The sequence below is a fragment of the Bidens hawaiensis genome, unplaced genomic scaffold (assembly GCF_021521415.1).
Source record: "Bidens hawaiensis isolate Kalapana, Puna unplaced genomic scaffold, B.hawaiensis_p1.1 tig00023194_1, whole genome shotgun sequence".
In the NCBI taxonomy this organism is placed as follows: Eukaryota; Viridiplantae; Streptophyta; class Magnoliopsida; order Asterales; family Asteraceae; genus Bidens; species Bidens hawaiensis.
The window spans coordinates 288,056-306,687 of record NW_027493626.1 but is presented as its reverse complement, the minus strand read 5'-3'; the positions used below and the strand labels follow the sequence as shown (position 1 = coordinate 306,687).

Here is an 18,632-nt window from a genome sequence, read left to right as displayed (position 1 = left end):
TGTTTTACGTTTCAAGTTATTGTGTAACATGTATTAATCATTGTGTTTTATGTATTAGATAATTTGTTGTTATTTTATCATTATTTTTACATATTATTATTACACAACGGTTTTATTAGTATTTAAAAAAACATAATGATGAGTTGAAAGACATAATGACGAAAAAAACACAATGATAAGCGAAAAGACACAATGGTGTGCGAAAAGACACAATGACTAAAAAAGACACAATGATAAGCGAAAACACACAATGGTGTGCCAAAAGACACAATGACGAAAAAAGACACAATAATAAGCGAAAAGACACAATGACGAAAAAAGACACAATGATAAGCGAAAAGACACAATGGTGTGCTAAAAGACACAATGACGAAAAAAGACACAATGATAAGCGAAAAGACACAATGGTGTGCGAAAAGACACAATGACGAAAAAGACACAATGATAAGCGAAAAGACAAAATGGTGTGCGAAACATACATAATTTTTGTTTTAAATTTTATATAACAAATATCATACTCATATTAAAGATAAAAAACGTTTGTTATTATGATGATTTTTTTAAATATCATACGAAAAAGTTATAGACGTTTTAAAATGATGGGGGTATTAACATGTGTCTTGCATGTGGAGAGAGAAAATGTATACAATTACCTCTATACCCTTATTTTTTGGTCCCCACTTGACACATGTCAATTATTTATGGTTTATCACACTTCTCATTTTTGTTATCCTTTGTAGAATAACTTGACCCCACAAAACAAAACATGCTAACATAATAGCAATAGGCTTTGTTTTGCAATTTAAAATGGTCAGTAGTGCAACTTTTTGTCTGTTTCCCCTCTATTTTGATGTAAACACTATTCTCGATGTAAACTGCTTAATTACTAACTTTCAAAGTAAAAAGTTTTAAAACCATGAAAGTACCAGTGGCCTGGTTCACCTAACACATTCTGAGTCTCTTATAACTCCATTTGGTTGGGTTAGACTATACGTTGGTTAACACATCGGTCTGATTCGATTAGCCACCTATCGAACCAATAACATTAGAAGCATGCAGTCGAACCGTTAGTTCTTATGATTCGATTATTCAGTTTTGTGATTATTGATTTTGATGGCGATAAATGAGGATTACAACTAGGCCCCTTATATTCACTGTGCTTTCATTTACATTTGTTACCTACAATTCTACAAAATTATATGTGGATCCCCACTTTTCATTACCATCATTACAACTATGATAGTGATATATCAAAATGTATACTATTTAAAGACGTATATAACACTATATGTTTGTCAATGGTTTCCTTTTTTCCATTAGAAAGACTGAAAACATGTTGAAAAAAGGATTATGGTCACCCGAAGAGGATGCAAAACTGTTTAACTACATTTCCACCCACGGCCGCGATCGTCATTGGAGCTCTATCGCTAAGCTCGCTGGTCTCTTTCTCTCTCTATTTATATATATATGTATATATAACACACACTCAAAACAACTTAAAATAACCTATCCATGGAACAAAATGTATCAGGGCAAAGTCGGTTTCTATTTTTTAATTTCATAAATAAAGTTTCTAAAGTATCAAGTCAAATGATTGACTGTTTATTTATTTATTTTTGGGTAATTTATGAAGCAAAAAATGAACACAGCTTCACGTGGTAAAAAAAGAACACAACATTATTTATGATAATTTCTAAAATTTTGATTAGTTATTAATATGATAATTTTTTTTTAAAGCAGGGTTATCTAGAAGTAGCAAGAGCTGCAGATTAAGATGGCTTAATCACCTACAACCCGGTTTAAAGAGAAGAAACTTTTCATCTGAAGAAGTCAAGCTAATAATCAATCTACACAATAACATGGGAAATAAGTATAAGATGCAATTTTTAGTACAATGATTGTTATTATTTTTGTCTTGTTATATAAATATTAATTCATTTTGTTATTTATTTGTGTACAGGTAGGCAGAAATTGCAAAACACTTGCCGGGAAGAACAGATAGTTCGGTAAAGAACCTTTGGAATTCCAACATAAAGAAGAAGCTTCTTGTTGCGAACCCTAAAAACAACAAAACTAATGACACTCCTGATCATGATCACTCGCAAACGATCGATAGTCAAAATCTTCAGATCAATGCACCATGGTCTTTGGTTAAACATGGTCAAGAATTTGAAACTTGTCTTGATATTGATCTTCCGCCACTTCCACCGTCATTCATGGGCGATTCATGTCAAGTTATTGATCATCATCTGCTAGATAATACTAACTCGAGTATTGGTCAAAATTGGGACCCGAATCATCATACTATGCAACTAGATCAAAGTGAGATGAACAATATGGGCTTGATTATTGACAGTCAACCAAATATTCAGCTCTTTAATGTGGCTCTTGATCATCATCTTACAAATCATTTTGACTCGAGTCTTGGTCAAAATTGGGATCTGAATCATTGGATGATACAATACGAGCCAAGTGATCGAGATTCATTATATGGATTTGATTGTTGATCATCAAACAAGTATCTAGTACCTCTAGATCTTCATGCTAAGTTATTTGTCATCATTTACTTCATTATATTCGAGTATGAAAATACGGGATCACTTGATAATGAAAACAATAATTAAACATATGGAAATCCCATGATATTACACGATGTATATTAATGCCATCATAGGTTTGCACATACAAAAAAGTAACAAGATAACTTAAGCATGACAAAATTTATGGGTTTGGACCGTTTGGTAGTTATGAAATAATAAATAAATTAATTAATAAGAGATATAACCATGAACAATAAAGATTTTAGAAATAAAAGAAATAGCTTAGAAAATTACAAATATATAAATGGGTCATAGAATATAGTTATTGAATTGTTAACTTTTATGTTGTAAACTTTTCAAACTTCTAATTTAGTCTGTAAACATTACCAGATTTCCAGTGAGAACTAGCAAGTTGTTAAAACTTAGAAGCATACATTTAGAGATAAAAATCCTACAATCTCATTAAATTAACACTCCCAAGTCCAACTCAGTTACAGATTAGTTATCACTAATTTAGAATAATTGGCTTGTTAGTATGAATGTATGATAACAATGATACCGCTATTTTTGTTCCAAAAAAGCTTATGATACGAAAATTTTTGGATGATGTAGCGTGAGGGGACAATCAAGATCCCAAAGCCAAAGGACACAGAAAGGGTGATACGTTTATATATAAGAGTCATACACCACCCCAAAATTCATTCAAGCCGTGTCATACAAGTTTGATACTGTTATACGACCCGTATCAGATTTGCACACCGCTAACATGTGACATCACTTACATCATACAAACCGTATAAGGAATTTTTTACGTTATATGGGTTGTATGACTTCTGATACAACACATCATTGTCACATTAATTAGTTTCAGTAAAGTCATATAAGCATAACAGCTCATATAACATCTTAAATGAGCCCCGAATAAACACTCAACAAAATTATATTTAGAAACTGAACATTTATTTTTTTTACATAAAAAAAATCTGTAGAAACATTTTACTAATCAAGTCAAGAGTTAAGGTGCGTTAAGAATATATTTTTGGGTTTAGATACAACTAGTAATTTATTCTTTAAGTTAATTAAAAATAATCGTAAAATCCAAAGTTTTATATATAAATTGATAAGATATTTTATTTAATATTTAATATAACACAGAATGGTCCGTTCAAGATCTAACATAACACAAATCGAGCAAATTAATAAGTAAACAGGTCGATATTCTCACCTATATAACTTTATACCATATTATAACAACTACAAATTTAAGTCATCATTTCCTCAAAATGTAAACCATTTCACAAATGTTACAATTGTATTGTAGTAATAAATCCTCATGAGTTAACAAACAAATTAAAAGACAAAACCCATCAACTACATATTATTAATCAACCAATCTACTTGTACAAAACCTTCACTTAGTTGACTGTCTAGCTTCTTGTTTTGATCACAACATGGTGGCACCCGCGGCTGCTGTCACAGCAACCGCAACTGCACCCAACTTAGCACTGCCAGCTGCTTTCGCGGCTCCTCCTATCTTAGCAAAGGCAGTAACACTTCCAACCAGTATAGCCCTCAAAGCACATCCATACCTTCTTCAGAATATCAACTAATTTATTTTTAATGATAAAACTACCCCTGTCTAAAGTAACCAATATCAATTAATTCATTTCACTGTAAAATGAACAAGCTTTTCCAATTGAGAATATGCAACAGAAATAAAAATATGCAGAAACTATAACTCAATGCTAATATATATAAAAATTTTATGAACTTCCTGATCCGCATGAAGGAAGGTCAACTCTAAGGGCCAACTGATATCTTGTAATTTTGTAATTTATATTGTAACTTAAAAATTTATAAATAAAAAGATCAAAATAATATACTTTTGATAAACAATCATAAACACTCTTATATATCTAGTAATGTATGATGTTATAAATAATGCTAATTCTTTAATCCTCACCATTTTTTTGTAATTCAAAAGTTATAACTAAAATGATGGTAAGTTAAAAAGTAATTATCTAGCTATTATATAATAAGATTTAAAGTACGTCATCAAAAGATATAATAACTAAATCTCATTATTTGAAACGAAGATTTAGCCACCACAGACGTAGAAGACAAGGTTTGGGAGAGTTGGATGAGTGAACCCTTGGCTTATGCTTATATTTAGTGCTTTTTTTTTCTGAACGGCAACTTCATTAAAAACACAACAAGCCCGCTAGTAAGCCACTAGCTAGGCCGAAACTTACAAAACAGCAAAAACAAATTATATCAGTCTTCAACCATAATACATCAACGCGCAGCAAGCGCAATAGATTGAAAAAGTCTCTTTCAACTGTTAGGAATGGAAATGAACTTATGAAGCTCAAAGATGTCCTTTAAAGAGAAAACCAAGAGGCTTTATACATAGTTGTTTTAATTAATGTACATAATAGCCCATCTCTTGACGATTAAGTCACTTTAGTATATTATATAATTAGTTAATTATATATAATACTACTAAAATACCCTTTTAGTAGAATAAATAGATACGGTTAGATGAAATTAAATGAAACGAGAATCAAACCATAGTGACTGGAAAAGTATCAAAACTTAGGATTAAAAAGGATATACCTTCAACGATTCGATAAAAAAAGTCATTCATGCATCCGAAAACGTCGTCTAAGTAACTACATCACTTATTATTATTGCCATCAAGTATGAGAATGAGATTTGTTATGTTTAAACTATGAATTTAGATGGTAAGACGAACTTTGAAAATCTTTATAAACAAACTTTATCTTCAGATGATGATGAAGCTTTCAAAAGAACGATTAAATGCGAGGACTTGAACCCGAATCTTTATACGTTGTTGGGAACATTGAATAAGTTAAACATTTGTACCCGTTTGATCCTAGTCAAATTTGGCTTCGGGATTCAAAGCTTTGAAACACGAGCTTAGAAACATGGCTCGTGTTTCTAAGCAATGAATTGCAAAGCAAAATTTGACAAGGATCAAGAGGGTACACGTGTAGTTCATATTCCATGTTCTCAACAATGTATAAAGATCTAGGTTCGGGGCCTCATATTTAGTTATTCTCTTGAAAGCAAAATCATCATCTAGAGATAAAGTTGTTGCAAAAGATGTTTTACCTTTTAAATTCGTCTAACCGTCTAAATTCCAGTAATCATAACAGAACTTGCATACCAGGCACAAAAGGCTATCACAAATTAACCGACCATGAACGCGGATCAGTCCTTTTGTACTTCCAATCCTTTTTTCACCCGACAGAATTACTCATGATTTGTAAACCAAAAAGGATAGAATCGATCTTTGAAAGCAACCAAGAACGGGTAATCGTATGAACAAAAAAAACTTAAGTCAAATCAATCAGATTCAATTATACAAACACATACGAGCAATTGAACACCAATTCAAAAGAGGGAAGCCAACAAAGAAATCAAACCTATATAATAACCTGACACGGATTTAAAAGGTGTGCAAATAATAAAATTATGAAAATTTTTCTGTGACCATTAGACCATAGGAGACTATTTATTCTAACTTTTTTTTAAGTAAACAATCACATACACCCTGGGCCCTTTGGCCTTATATCGTTAATATTAACTTTTAAATCTATAATTTTGAATTTTAAAAATATCTATGAATTCCAAAAATCAAACGAAGTATAACTAACTTTTAAAGTCTGCTAATTAATTCAAAACGTGACAAAAAAAATTCATAATTTAAATACTAGAAACCACTATTGTTGATAAGTTCTTGATTCTTACTTTGCTTACTAGGTGTGATTCTTATCAATAAAAACTATTTAAAAAATAACTATTGATAAACTGTTTAAAACTTTAAAAAAGTAAAAGCTCAAACATTCCAAGTGAAATGGGAGTTGAAGGTTAAAATATGTTATTTAAACATTTTTCAAAAATTAACCTTGTGTACATACTACATAGGAGAGTTCATCTTTACATAGAATTTAAAAACTTCATTATTTATTTGACTTTTTAAGTTTTAACTGGTTGCATTGGATCATTTAAACCAGTTCACTTTAAAATTTGAATTTTGTTATATCAACTTGATGCTAACTCTATTGAATTTTTCTGTTAGTTTAATGAAATCACCAAATTACCTTTGTGTAAATAACATTTCCTTTCAGGTGGTTTGATATTAAATAGTTGTTGGCTATTTAATTTCTATTTGGAGATGGCCATTTCATTTATTTAAATGATAATCTTGGAAGATAAAACAATAGTCTAATGACTCTAATACAATATCATTCTGAAGAATCAAGATCAACTGATTCAATAAGATAAAGATATTATTTCACTTTAAAAGTCAACATTTCTCAACTTTGAAATCAAAATATTAACTTTTAAAAAACTCACAGTCATCTGACTTTCTAAATAGATCTTTTTCAGGTCGGCTCATTTTCTTAAATGGATTGTGATTGATTAACTCATTTTTAACGGGTCGTGAAAGGGTTAACTTTTTTAAGGAATATTGTCGTCATAAATTCTAAGCATAGAATAATTTTTAAGTGAGTTAAAGTTATTGAGCTTAGAGAATTACGTACACCCCAAGTCCGTATACATCTGTTTCCTCAAAAAGCGGTGAAATCTGTGTGAATTTTTACGATCAAATCACGATCGTGGACTGACAATGATCTCAAAACGCTAAACCGCTACCTTTAATATCTTTTGTGATTATAAAATCTATATTTTAGTTACCATTTTCGCTAACATAGGAGTGATATATGCCACATTAGCATTTACAGTTGTTATGTAATGGTCATTTTAAGGCCTCAAACAAATTGGGAGTTTTTGCTTCAACAAGGCATTAAACATTGGGAGTTTTTAATTCAACAAGAAAATAATTTACTTAAGTAACTTGTCAACAAATTATAAAGTTTTCAAGACATTTTGATCGCTAGATGAACCCAAACAGTGTCAAATTAAGTGCTTGCAAATAATTTCCACCTTATATTTTGTCACAATCCTTTTGCTTTCCTTAACCTTTCTCTCAAAATCTTCACTCCCATGTACCTATGTTGCAACATATCAACACGTTAATTTCACACATAGATTGCAAATATGATAAATTAACATGTTATCGCGTTATAAATTACCTTCCAATCATCATAACTGTTTCTTGTGGATTTGTGCCAGGTGATTGGTCGAACGTTGATCCATCAATAACCCGAAGCCTATGAACACCCATAACCTCATAATCAGTGTTCACCACCTTGCCCACATGGCACCCGCCATGATAGTGCCAGATGGTTATCACTGTATCTCTACAAAACTGCTCTAGTGATTTTGTATCGTTTGTGTGTCTAGGTATCAAATTAACGTTGGCGGTAACACTCATGTTGAGGAGGTTGTCAACGGTTCTTTGGTCGCATTGGGTGAAATTGAGGAACGGTTTGGACCTAACGAGTTTCTCCATAATTCGGATCTCATTTACACACGCCTTTAAATCTTCAACGTGACTAAAATAGTTAAATGTGACGGATGGATTGTCGTCGGCATTGGTGGTAATTAGTTTCAGCTCCCCTTTTGACTTCGGGTAAGCAATCTTTGACAAGATAAAACCTCCATGAAATGCTTCATATGGGATATCTTTCTTGTTTCTTTTGTATGATTCGATCGCTTCATGTGTTCTTTGTTTCGGAGGAATCCTTGAAAGTTGTCCAATCTGTGTCACAAGTAACACAAGATCACGTCAAAAATCATTATGTCTCGATACACGTATATAGATTCTAATGTCACAATAAGAAAGATTTACCTTAATAACAATTTTAAACAAGATATATATAAGATCCGGGAATCTTTTTTTGAAAATATGCAATCTAGATGTTGGATTAATCTTAGACATTTCAACACGTCAAAATATTGACGTTTTGACGTCTTGATGCACGTTTTAAATAATATTAAAATGCCTATATTGTTATATTTTTTACAAATAACCAACGATGTCACAAAAGTAACAATCTGATCAATAGCATCGTCAAGATTTTGATAGATACGCTTTAACGTAAAAATATGTTTAAATATTAATATTCTTTTTTAAAATGGTTATTATAATAAAATTTCACACAAGATGATGATAATAATAATAATAATAATAATAATATTTGTCACTAAAAGTTTGTTATCTTTTACACTAACCTCAGCCGAAGCGATACCATGGTGGCAACTAATACTATCCTTAGATTGACCATAACCGCTACTAGCTTCAATATAGACACCCTTCTTTGTAATCCCGACAGTTTCAATCAGTGACTGTTTCACGGGCTTATTAAAAGGAACATAAATTGCGTTCATAGGATTATCCGACATATCTTTGCCGACAAATTTGTTATCATGAACCGCTGAAATGTTTAGCTTCTCAAGATCGGCTTTGGGTCCTATCCCACTAAGCAATAGTAGTTGTGGGCTTCCAATGGCCCCACACGCCAAAATGACCTCACTCCCGAGCCTCTTGGAAATAAAAGCCTCGTGGCGAACCCCATTCTCGTCGTTAAAAACCACTCCAATCGCCCTTGGTTTCTTCCCTTCAGTTAACAAAAATGAAACACGTCAAGTTTTATTTTTATTTATTACAAATAAACGTTAGCTAGATCCTAACAAAATTATGCAGTGTTTTAAAAACCGGTTCAAACCGGCCGGTTGGACCGGTTAAACCGGATTTCGCACACTAGGCCGGTATTTTGAGTTCGGTATTTATGATCGGTTTGCTTGAACATTGTACCGGCGGTTTTGTCTAAAATACCGGTTTTTACCGGCAAACTGGTTTTAAGCCCGAGAAATTTTTGATATTTGCGGCTCATATTTTTTCAAAAATATTTTTAACCCAACAATTAACATTCAAGCGTGTAAACTTTAGAAATATTTTTTTTTTAAATTGATTGCTTTTGCATTATTTTTTTAATATGAATTAACTTTTGTATTATTTTTTGTTATAAGAATCATTTAGTTTTTGAGTTATTTTTGGATTAAAGTTACATTTATAGGAAATTATAAGGTAAACTAAACAACCGGTTGAACCTCCCGGTTCAGCCGATTATACTATTTTTTAACCCAATTCGATACAAGTAAAATACCGGTTTTTAAAATACTGAAATTATGTTATAACACATATATATGAGGGTCTCTTCATATAATGACTTGAACAAGATACGTACAAAAATCACCTGTTCATGATTCAAACGTATAAAGATTAATTAACATGACAAGAAAAGGATATAATACTTAATATTTCATGAAAGAAAAAACATTAAAATTAAAAGTATTAGTGTTGGCATACCGGCCATGTCAAAAATGATCTTCTGAGCTTTTGCGTAGATCAACACGTCAATATTTCTAGGGTTTGAAGAGGCCAATATCTCAGCAGCGGTATGTCGGTGACCATTCTTATCAAATATGGTCTCACCGACCTTTGTACCATACAAATGGTCATACGTGAACCCATTATCGGGTGAAATACCGGCTTCCAAAAGACCATCATGAACTGTCCTTTGCCACGGTTCGAACATGGGTTCGTAAACAATTTGCTTCTCGACCCATGGGTATGATTCATTCACCAATTTTGCGTCCCATCCCACTCTTTCAATGAAACTGAACAAACCAAATGGCTACAAGGTTAAACCAAAACTATATGTATTTCATAATTGTTTTTATTTTGCATAATTTATATATTTCATAATTGTTTTTATTTTGCATAAAATATAATCGTTTCGCACTCATTATTTAACATATCATAGACATAATTCTAGAAAATCAACCATAAAACTCAAATCTGTGTTGAAAATACATTATTTATTTTATCTATTTAAATATAAAACAAATTATTTGTTGATAGCAATATATTTTGTATTATTGGTTTTGTAGTAATTTTATAATTTGTATTATAGTCATGTTTTCTTTGAACTATAAATAAAAACAAGAAAATTTGAGAAAGGGGATGGATGTTAGGTAGAAAAGTTTTAATAACTTAACTACACAAAAAATTTAATTTTAAACTTTAGTTCGCCACATATATATAAATTTAAAGCCTTGTAAAAAGTTGAATACACTTTAAGTTACACAATTTGCTTTTGAATAAGAAAAAAAAAACTAAGTAAATCTTATGAAAAGGGCTAAAGACCTAACATGTGGTGATTAAAATGTAGCTAGTGTATTTTAATCATGAGCCAAACTCATTTAATTAGTTATCTAGTAGATGGTGGTTGTTTGTGGTTTGCCATTCTAAAAAATAATAATTAAAAAGTAGCTAATGCACGTTCTGATTAATTACATATTTAACTCTTTTCTTTCTTTCTGATTTTTAATATTTAAGTTTAATTAAAGGAAATAATATCACCTGTAAATATTTGGACCATAAGATGTTATTATGATCGATATGTTTAATTAATAAATAATTTAGAGGTGATTTAAACTAATTAATTAGTCAAACAAAGAAATAGTTGTATAAATAATTAGCTACAAACACTCTCAGATAGTGTTTGTTATGCAGTAATGACAGATGGAATGGAATGACTTATTACGTGGGAATGAAATAAGAGGTGTTTGGTTGCATAATGGAATGAAATCATCCATTACACATGGAATCTCATTCCATCAAAACCATTCCTTCACACCCCCCTTCTTTTTTTTCATTCCATTCCTCCTTCAACCTACTTTCTCAACAACACCATCATCTAACAACCACCGCCACCACCACCACTACCATAGCCACCACCAACATCTGACCACCACCGCCACCGTCACCACCACCTCCTCCGTCGCCACCATCACCACCTGACCGCCACCGTCGCCATCACCTCCACCACCACCACCTTACCACAAAGCTACCACCGCCACCATCGTCGCCATAACCACGGCAACCATTGTCATCGTCGCCACCCGACCATAACCGCCACCACCATTGTCTGGCCACCACCACTGTCATCACCACCCTACCACCGCCATCACTACTAATGCTACCATCGCTTGACCACCACTACCACAACCACCACCCCCGTGGCTTGACCGCCACCACTGTCGCCACCGCCACCACCATTTTCATCTCCATAGCTACCATCACCGTCTCCATTTCAGTGTTTTTTTTTTTTTTTTTTTTTGTAAAAATTTATATATATTGGGATAGGAATATTTTTATTATTTCTATTTCATTCCTAAAATTTTTTTCAGATACCAAACAACATAAATTAATTATTCATTTCATTCCCATATGTTAACCAAACAATACAAAGGAATAGTATTGATCTATTTCATTCATTTGTCCATTCCATTCCTTCTTCCATTCCATTCCCGCTTTAATCCGTTCCTTTCAACCAAACATACGGTAACTCTTATTATTGTACTTGCACATAATAAGCAGATAAACACTTATAGGTTCTAACCCACACAAAGAATGTATATGTATGAGTTTTGGGAGTGTATAATTAGAAGCATTGTAACAATATCGTCTAAAAAACATAAACAGTTTTAACAAATAATATAAAACACAAATGAATATGATAAGACGGAAATTACAAACTAAGAAGCTTAAGAGTATCGTACCTCGCACTTGCTCGGGTGTAAAACCCTGCATTGATGGAAGTACCACCACCCAAAACCCTAGCTCTTGCATTATAGACTCCATCATTAGACACAAAATATTGTGAAGCAGAAGTGTTAGAAAGGTCCGCAAGGGTAAGATGGAAATTTGACAAAGAAGACACATTTCTATTTGTAAAAGGGACACCACCCCTTTCAAGTAATAGCACATTGTATTTTTGAGACAATGTGGCTGCCAATGGACACCCTGCTGTACCACCCCCTACAACAATGTAGTCATACCCCTTTTGTCCACCGTTGGATGAAGATGATGACAAAGATGAGAACGAGCTCGCCCGTCGGATAAAAGAGTACCGAGTTTGCCAAGGTTTGTGATCACCTACATCAATCACATAAGTGTAGTTACTGAAATACCCCTTGGAACATGGTTGGTGGATATATATCACTACTAGAAAATTGAGCAATTGCTACCAAAATTTGCTACCGAAAAAAAAACGGTGGCAATTTTAGCGACCGATTCAGCATATTTGCTACCGGAATGGATAGTTACTTGACACGGTAGCTAAGCGGTTGAAAGTTTTGCAACCGTTTATTTTCGGTGGCTAAGCGGTCAAAATTTTTTGTAACCGGTGGTTAGGCGGTCGGAGTTTTTGCCACCGCGACTAGACGGTCGGAGTTTTTGCAACTGCGGTCGGAGTGTTTGTAACCAATGACCAAAAGGTCGGTGTTTTGAAGGTAGTTTTGATTTGCAACCGAGTCTAAGCGGTAGCAATAGGTTAATTAAACTGATTACGAAAGACTTTATTAATTTTCATTAAAACTTATTATTTCAACAAAACTTTTAAAACAAATTACGCCCATTTGATCCAAAGTTGAATCGTCTAACTGTTACTTCTAAAACAAATTACGCCCATTTGAAACCCTAATTTTATCAGATCTGCTTCTCCGACGATCAACGACACCGTTGAAACCGCCGCTGCTGTCGTCCACCGTGAAGCCTCACTCGACATCTACAAAACTGCCACTTCTGCCGTCTGCCGTGAAGCATCACTCGGCACCTCTTGCTCCACCGGTTATTTCCTGCGGTCCGTATAATTTCTCACTCACTCACACATATATGTTAACTGTCACTCGGTTTATTCGTCTGGTACTAATCGATTTCGTAATTAGCTGCTATGGATTTTGAACGATTGTTAGTATTAGCGTTTAAATCACGAATATAGATTGAACGTATGGCACTCTTTGCACAATTGCAGTTTTGTATGCTATATGCATCAGATAAGTTAGGTTTTAGTGATCGAACACTTTAATATCCATGAATGTCAATCTGTATGCATCAAATATCAAGTTTTATAAAAAATTAGGGCTGTATTTGGACTTTTGGTGTCAAAATATATAAAGTTTGTTTAGAATTTGTGATTTTGTAGTCAATTTAGATGATTGTGGGCATGAGTTTAGCCACATACCAGTTTTGAATCCTACACTCACCTAACTTGATAAGAAAAGTTAGTTATTGCCATTGATTTTGGATTTGCAGAACCTTTAAGAATTTGATCAACTGTATTTTTAAGGGAAAGTATATGTTAGACTATTTTCTTTTATATCTTTCTAGAACTTGTTGTATTTGTTTGATACAACTATAGGTATCCATATTTTTTGTAAAAAGATAAAAAGATCAAAATAAAGAAATTGGACGGTGGCTACTGTCAAGCCAACATTGGCAGAACAACAAATAGCAATATTATTGTAACAACTTGTAAGTTTGGATGTTCGGATGGTTTGTCATTTGAGTTTAGTAACTCATTTTACATATTATTGTAACAACTCGTTTCTCATAAGAAAATATTTTAAAAATCTAATAGTTGTGTCTAAATAATTGTGATTTCTTTTTGTTGTAGATATCATGGCACGCACTATGGGCCCAGGTGTTGGGTGGGGTTGTGGTCGAGGAAGTAGTCAACTTGGTGATCAAGGTATTGAGCAAGGTGGTGGCCGTGCTAGTTGTTGTGGTGTTGGGCAAGGTGGTGGTCATGCTGGGTTAAATTTAAAGCATATGTGGTCCGGTCCATGGGACAGCTGGAGTTTTCAAGAGGATAGTATGCGGTGCTTGAGCGTTTTGTGGTGTGTATACATAGGCAATTTTGTTTAAAAGAATTATTAATGTTAGTTAGATGCTAGTTTGTTTATCAGTTGAGCTTGAATTTATTGTCTCATGTTGGAGTTTTTTAGCTTGAATTAGGCATACCTTATAATCATACTGGATTTGGATTAATTATGTTTAGCTAGATAGGGGCTCATAGATTCTTTCGCTATTATTTTGCACAAAGGAATTATTTGGCTCATGTATGAATGAGTTAGCTTATAGAGTTATAGATTCCTATAGTCGCATTCTTTAAGCAGAAACAAGTAGCCTCTTATGCTCTTAACCTTGATTAAATCCATTGTTATCATAAATGTTTCATACTTTCATAATTATATTATTATTGACCTCTTCAATATGTATATTGAATATTAGGGAATTTGAACTTAGCCATTCACATGCTGAAGATTACTGTTATATAACAGACAATACTTATGAATTTGGTGGAAGGATCGGAATGGACGCCCAACATCAAGTTGCTGAGTCATCTCTTATGAATTTGCAGGTATAAACTATGTTACTAAAATTTATTTAAATATACAAAACCAAGCGTATCAGATCACCCACACTAACATTTCGCATCAGCGATTTCTATCAGGTCATCGGCTTTTTAAAGACTAAATCAGAGCTAAGATGTGTTAAGAGTGGATTCCTATACGCTAATAATGTATCATTGTGGGAAGTAAGTGATTTATGCTATCTTTTGTTGTTAACATTACATTTATGCTTGTAAGTTGTCGAATTCTTTCAATCATAGGTGGATAAAGGTAGCAGGAACTGACCTTTTGGTTGGCAATGCGGTATTAGTCGATCATGTTGCTGTCAAGATTGGTGAGGAAAAATCTGTTGTTGTATATATGCTTATTTTAGTAGGGATTGCTCTTGTAAACGAGGGTATTTTTGTTCATATTCGTTCATTAAAAAAATGAACATGTTTGTGTTATGTTCGTTTCGTTTATACATTTATAAGCGAATGGTTTAGGAATGTGAGTGAACGAACATAACAATGTGTTGGATGACTGGTAAATGAACTTTCATGTGTATATTAACGAGTGTAAACAAACAAACTTAAGCAAACGTAAACTAACGAACACAAAAGAACGAACATAAACAAATTTAAATGAATGGACGTTTGGGAACATAAACCACCGTTTGGGATTGTGCACTTTATTCGATCACATGATTGTTTTACGAACGGTGATGCAGAGCATTGGCGAAGTCAAAGTATGCAGAAAAGTTATTACCTGGACGTTGTCTGACATTTGTTTTAATTATATAGAACATGCAGGTTTGTTCTATTGTTCATCTGCTTTTAGATTCTGTCATATGTGTGTGTGTATTCTTGATTTAATTGGTTTAAAATTTGATTTGAGTTTGAAATTGGTAGAGTGGCACTGTTTAGTTAAAGGAGATGAAGGCGAAGGTGATTAAGCAGAACCGTTGTTGGGTAGGTATATCTCTTATGTTACTGCTATTATCATTATCAAGTGCATCATATTTGTTTGTGTTCATGCTAAATGAGCCCGACTAGGCTCTACCTTGGCTCGTGACTTATTTTTTCACGCTCGGGCTCGATAACTAAACGCGATTTATTTGAGGCTTGTTTGCATCCTATTGCTAACAAAAACAGAGACAACTGCTTGAATGGAGGTTCAAGTGGTATATTATTTGAACTTCTTTATGATTTTGAGATTTTTTTATTCATTTAAGTGGCTTTCTTTGACTGTGGGTTATTTTTCAGATGATGAAAAAACTGACACAGATTTGTGTAATAGCAGTTGATGGTGCTTCAATCGCTACGTGCATCCGATGACCCGGAGTAAGGCGAGAGTATGAAGCGGCAGAAGACGAAAACTAGGGTTTCAAAAGTATGGTGGTTTTGATTTTTGATTTGTGTTTAGCTAGAACATTTTTTTTGTTTTTGAACTCGGATAACTTTTTGTTAATATTGAACTTCTTTGATACAAATTTATAGTTTGATCTGTGTCTGTGTGTTTTCATCTCTCTCTCTATCTATATATATATATATATTAAACAATTATTTTTGGTTGCCTCGAGATCATAGAAACGGTAGCAAGATTTGTAGGCTAGCTATCGTAGCATTGGTTGCAAAATAGCGACCGCAGTGGTTGCAACACTTGCGACTGCAACAGTGGTAGCAAGAGTTGCGACCGCTAGCAAGACTTGCAGACCGCACCAGTGGTTGCAAGAGTTGCGACCGCTGCATCGGTAGCAAGAGTTGCGACAGCTGTAACGGTTCAAGATTTGCGAAGGCTTAAGCAAAATGGTCACAAAATGGTCACAACAGAGCATTTGCGACGAGTGTTTTCCAACCGTAATTTTGGTTGCAAAACGGTCGCAACGGGATATTGCGACCATTTTGCGACGGTAAAGGTTGTCGCAATTGCCTAGTTTTCTTGTAGTGTATGTTCTCTCTAAAGATGACACCTTTTGTGTCAAAAGATTGCATTTTAAACAACCCCATATAAATAAAATGAGATTACAAAAAAAAAAAAAAGAAAAAAAAACCATTTAATTTCTTTTTTAAATGCCCTAACTTATTGTGTTAAAAATTGTAAGGTTCAAAATAGTTTTTGCCAATATATAAGGCGGACACCTCTAATTCTGCTCATCTTCACAAAGATTATACTTTTTTTGTTTAATTACAAAGCCCATAAATAAAGAGAGATAACAACAAAACCCCTAGAAAATAATATTCTTTCCTAAACAGCCAACTTTATTTTCTAAAGCTCAAAAACCTTGATTTAGATGGTCTGCTCAAGTCTTTAAAACTCATCTGTCTTCAGTATGATCATATATATGTATGTATGCATTTCTAACAAAATCAACAAGCATGTATCATATTTAAGAGAGTGCATGAGTAAAAGGATTTCATCAAAAAAAATTTATTTTTTTAGGGGGGAAGGGAGGGTTTGAGAAACCCTAAATATAGAGTTTTTGCCCTCTTAAACTAGAACATTAATCAAGAAATCTTTTTATCATCAAAATGTAACCTTTTGTGTCACCCTCTTGAAGTTATCCGCTATAAACCAACAAATAAAATGAGGTAAAAACAAGAGCCAACAAATTATTATATGTAAACACACACAAGCTATAACTTTATACACACGTGTATTTTTTAATATATATGTATGAGAGAGAGAGGGAGATAGAGAGAGAGAGAGAATAAGAACCATGAGAGGGAGTGATGAGGGTGGCAAGACAAGATGAAAAGAGGAAAAAGAAGAGAGAGATCTTCTTGTGGCTCATGATTTTCATTGGACGAAGAGAGACTGATGATCAAGCCAACTTTGAATCTGAATTTGAGTTGTGTGGCCAAATGTGTTTGGTCTCAAACACACTGCTAGCTGCTAACATGCTAATCATCACATACTCATATCTACTTAAATATATACTCTACTTCTATGGACTTTACAACTGTATATCATTTATTACTTTTTATAAAAAAAATATTGAAAAGATTAATTAAACTACTAATTTCTGTGTTGCAAAAATGATTCATCTGTATAGCTGTCAAAAATGATAATGCAGTAATTAATGAGGGGAACAACCATTGATGACCACCAGCTTGCTCCATATTTCTCCTCCTACCACACAGGCACACACAAGTATTATATATATATGTATATATATATATTATATGTGATGAATCATTGCTTACAGATGAGTTTGGTGTGGATGAAATCATGGTCAATTATGGTTGAGTAGTTAATTAACTACTACCAACGTAACTGTTTAGAAAAGGCTAAACAAGGTCCACCTAGACAAATTAAAGCTCATTTTATGATAAATGAACTTATGCGTGAGCTTTACATATATACCAGGTTTGACTAAACGGCGTATAGTTAATCTATACGTGTATGTAAACGCACATTTAAAAATTAAAAAAAGCAAACATCATGAAGAAATTAGTTTAATGTTTTTTATATACATAAGTAAGCATTTTATATGTAAAATTAATCATTGTAAAACATGTGAGCCATTATAAAAGTTTAAACAATTTATATTTGTTTTTTTTATATCGTAATGACTTGTAAAATTTTGTAATAAACCATGCACTCTATTTTCCTTATATATGCATGCAGTCTAAGACAGACCCGTGCTATTATAAGTTTTAAGTATCTTGAGATAGTTTGGTTTATCCCTCTCCAAAGCCATTAAAGCATAATTCGAATTTTGTTTTGTTATTTAAAATCACTGATCATAGGTACATTTAAAGTTAAATACTTATTTTGAAAACAAACCTAGTAAAATCTCGTTCATAGTAAAATATCATTCAAAGAAAACATTTCCTCTATCTCAGGAGATGGATATGTCATATGTTGATTCCGCCAAAACAATCGGCTCCAACAACCTTGTTGACATGTAGTGTT

General features: G+C 33.0%; 2 protein-coding genes across 2 annotated transcripts; one reads left to right on the top strand and one right to left on the bottom strand.

Moving 5' to 3' along the window:
• The first annotated feature begins 1,333 nt into the window (after positions 1 to 1,333).
• LOC143567009 (uncharacterized) lies at positions 1,334 to 2,507 on the top strand. Its single transcript, XM_077053543.1, has 3 exons — positions 1,334 to 1,439; positions 1,741 to 1,889; positions 1,965 to 2,507. The coding sequence occupies exons 1-3, from the start codon at positions 1,334 to 1,336 to the stop codon at positions 2,505 to 2,507; spliced, it is 798 nt and encodes a 265-aa protein (XP_076909658.1).
• Positions 2,508 to 7,463: 4,956 nt separating this feature from the next.
• On the bottom strand, positions 7,464 to 17,828 carry LOC143566996 (protein HOTHEAD-like). The gene is made up of 6 exons (XM_077053529.1): positions 17,433 to 17,828; positions 12,102 to 12,477; positions 9,844 to 10,154; positions 8,706 to 9,091; positions 7,664 to 8,232; positions 7,464 to 7,580 (listed from the first exon to the last, which is right to left on the bottom strand). Exons 1-6 carry the CDS (start codon positions 17,515 to 17,517, stop codon positions 7,526 to 7,528), a joined length of 1,782 nt encoding a protein of 593 aa, XP_076909644.1. The 5' UTR covers positions 17,518 to 17,828; the 3' UTR covers positions 7,464 to 7,525.
• Between the last annotated feature and the right edge of the window lie 804 nt (positions 17,829 to 18,632).

What these genes read in the sequence shown, in the direction of transcription:
- LOC143567009 (XM_077053543.1), top strand. Translation starts at nt 1,334, where the DNA reads ATGTTGAAAAAAGGATTATGGTCACCCGAAGAGGATGCAAAACTGTTT. An exon ending in CTCTATCGCTAAGCTCGCTG is followed by an intron (nt 1,440 to 1,740) that starts GTCTCTTTCTCT and finishes TTTTTAAAGCAG; the next exon opens with GGTTATCTAGAAGTAGCAAG. An exon ending in AGTATAAGATGCAATTTTTA is followed by an intron (nt 1,890 to 1,964) that starts GTACAATGATTG and finishes GTGTACAGGTAG; the next exon opens with GCAGAAATTGCAAAACACTT.
- LOC143566996 (XM_077053529.1), bottom strand. Translation starts at nt 17,517, where the DNA reads ATGAAAATCATGAGCCACAAGAAGATCTCTCTCTTCTTTTTCCTCTTT. An exon ending in TACACCCGAGCAAGTGCGAG is followed by an intron (nt 10,155 to 12,101) that starts GTACGATACTCT and finishes TGGTTTGTTCAG; the next exon opens with TTTCATTGAAAGAGTGGGAT. An exon ending in GATCATTTTTGACATGGCCG is followed by an intron (nt 9,092 to 9,843) that starts GTATGCCAACAC and finishes TGTTAACTGAAG; the next exon opens with GGAAGAAACCAAGGGCGATT.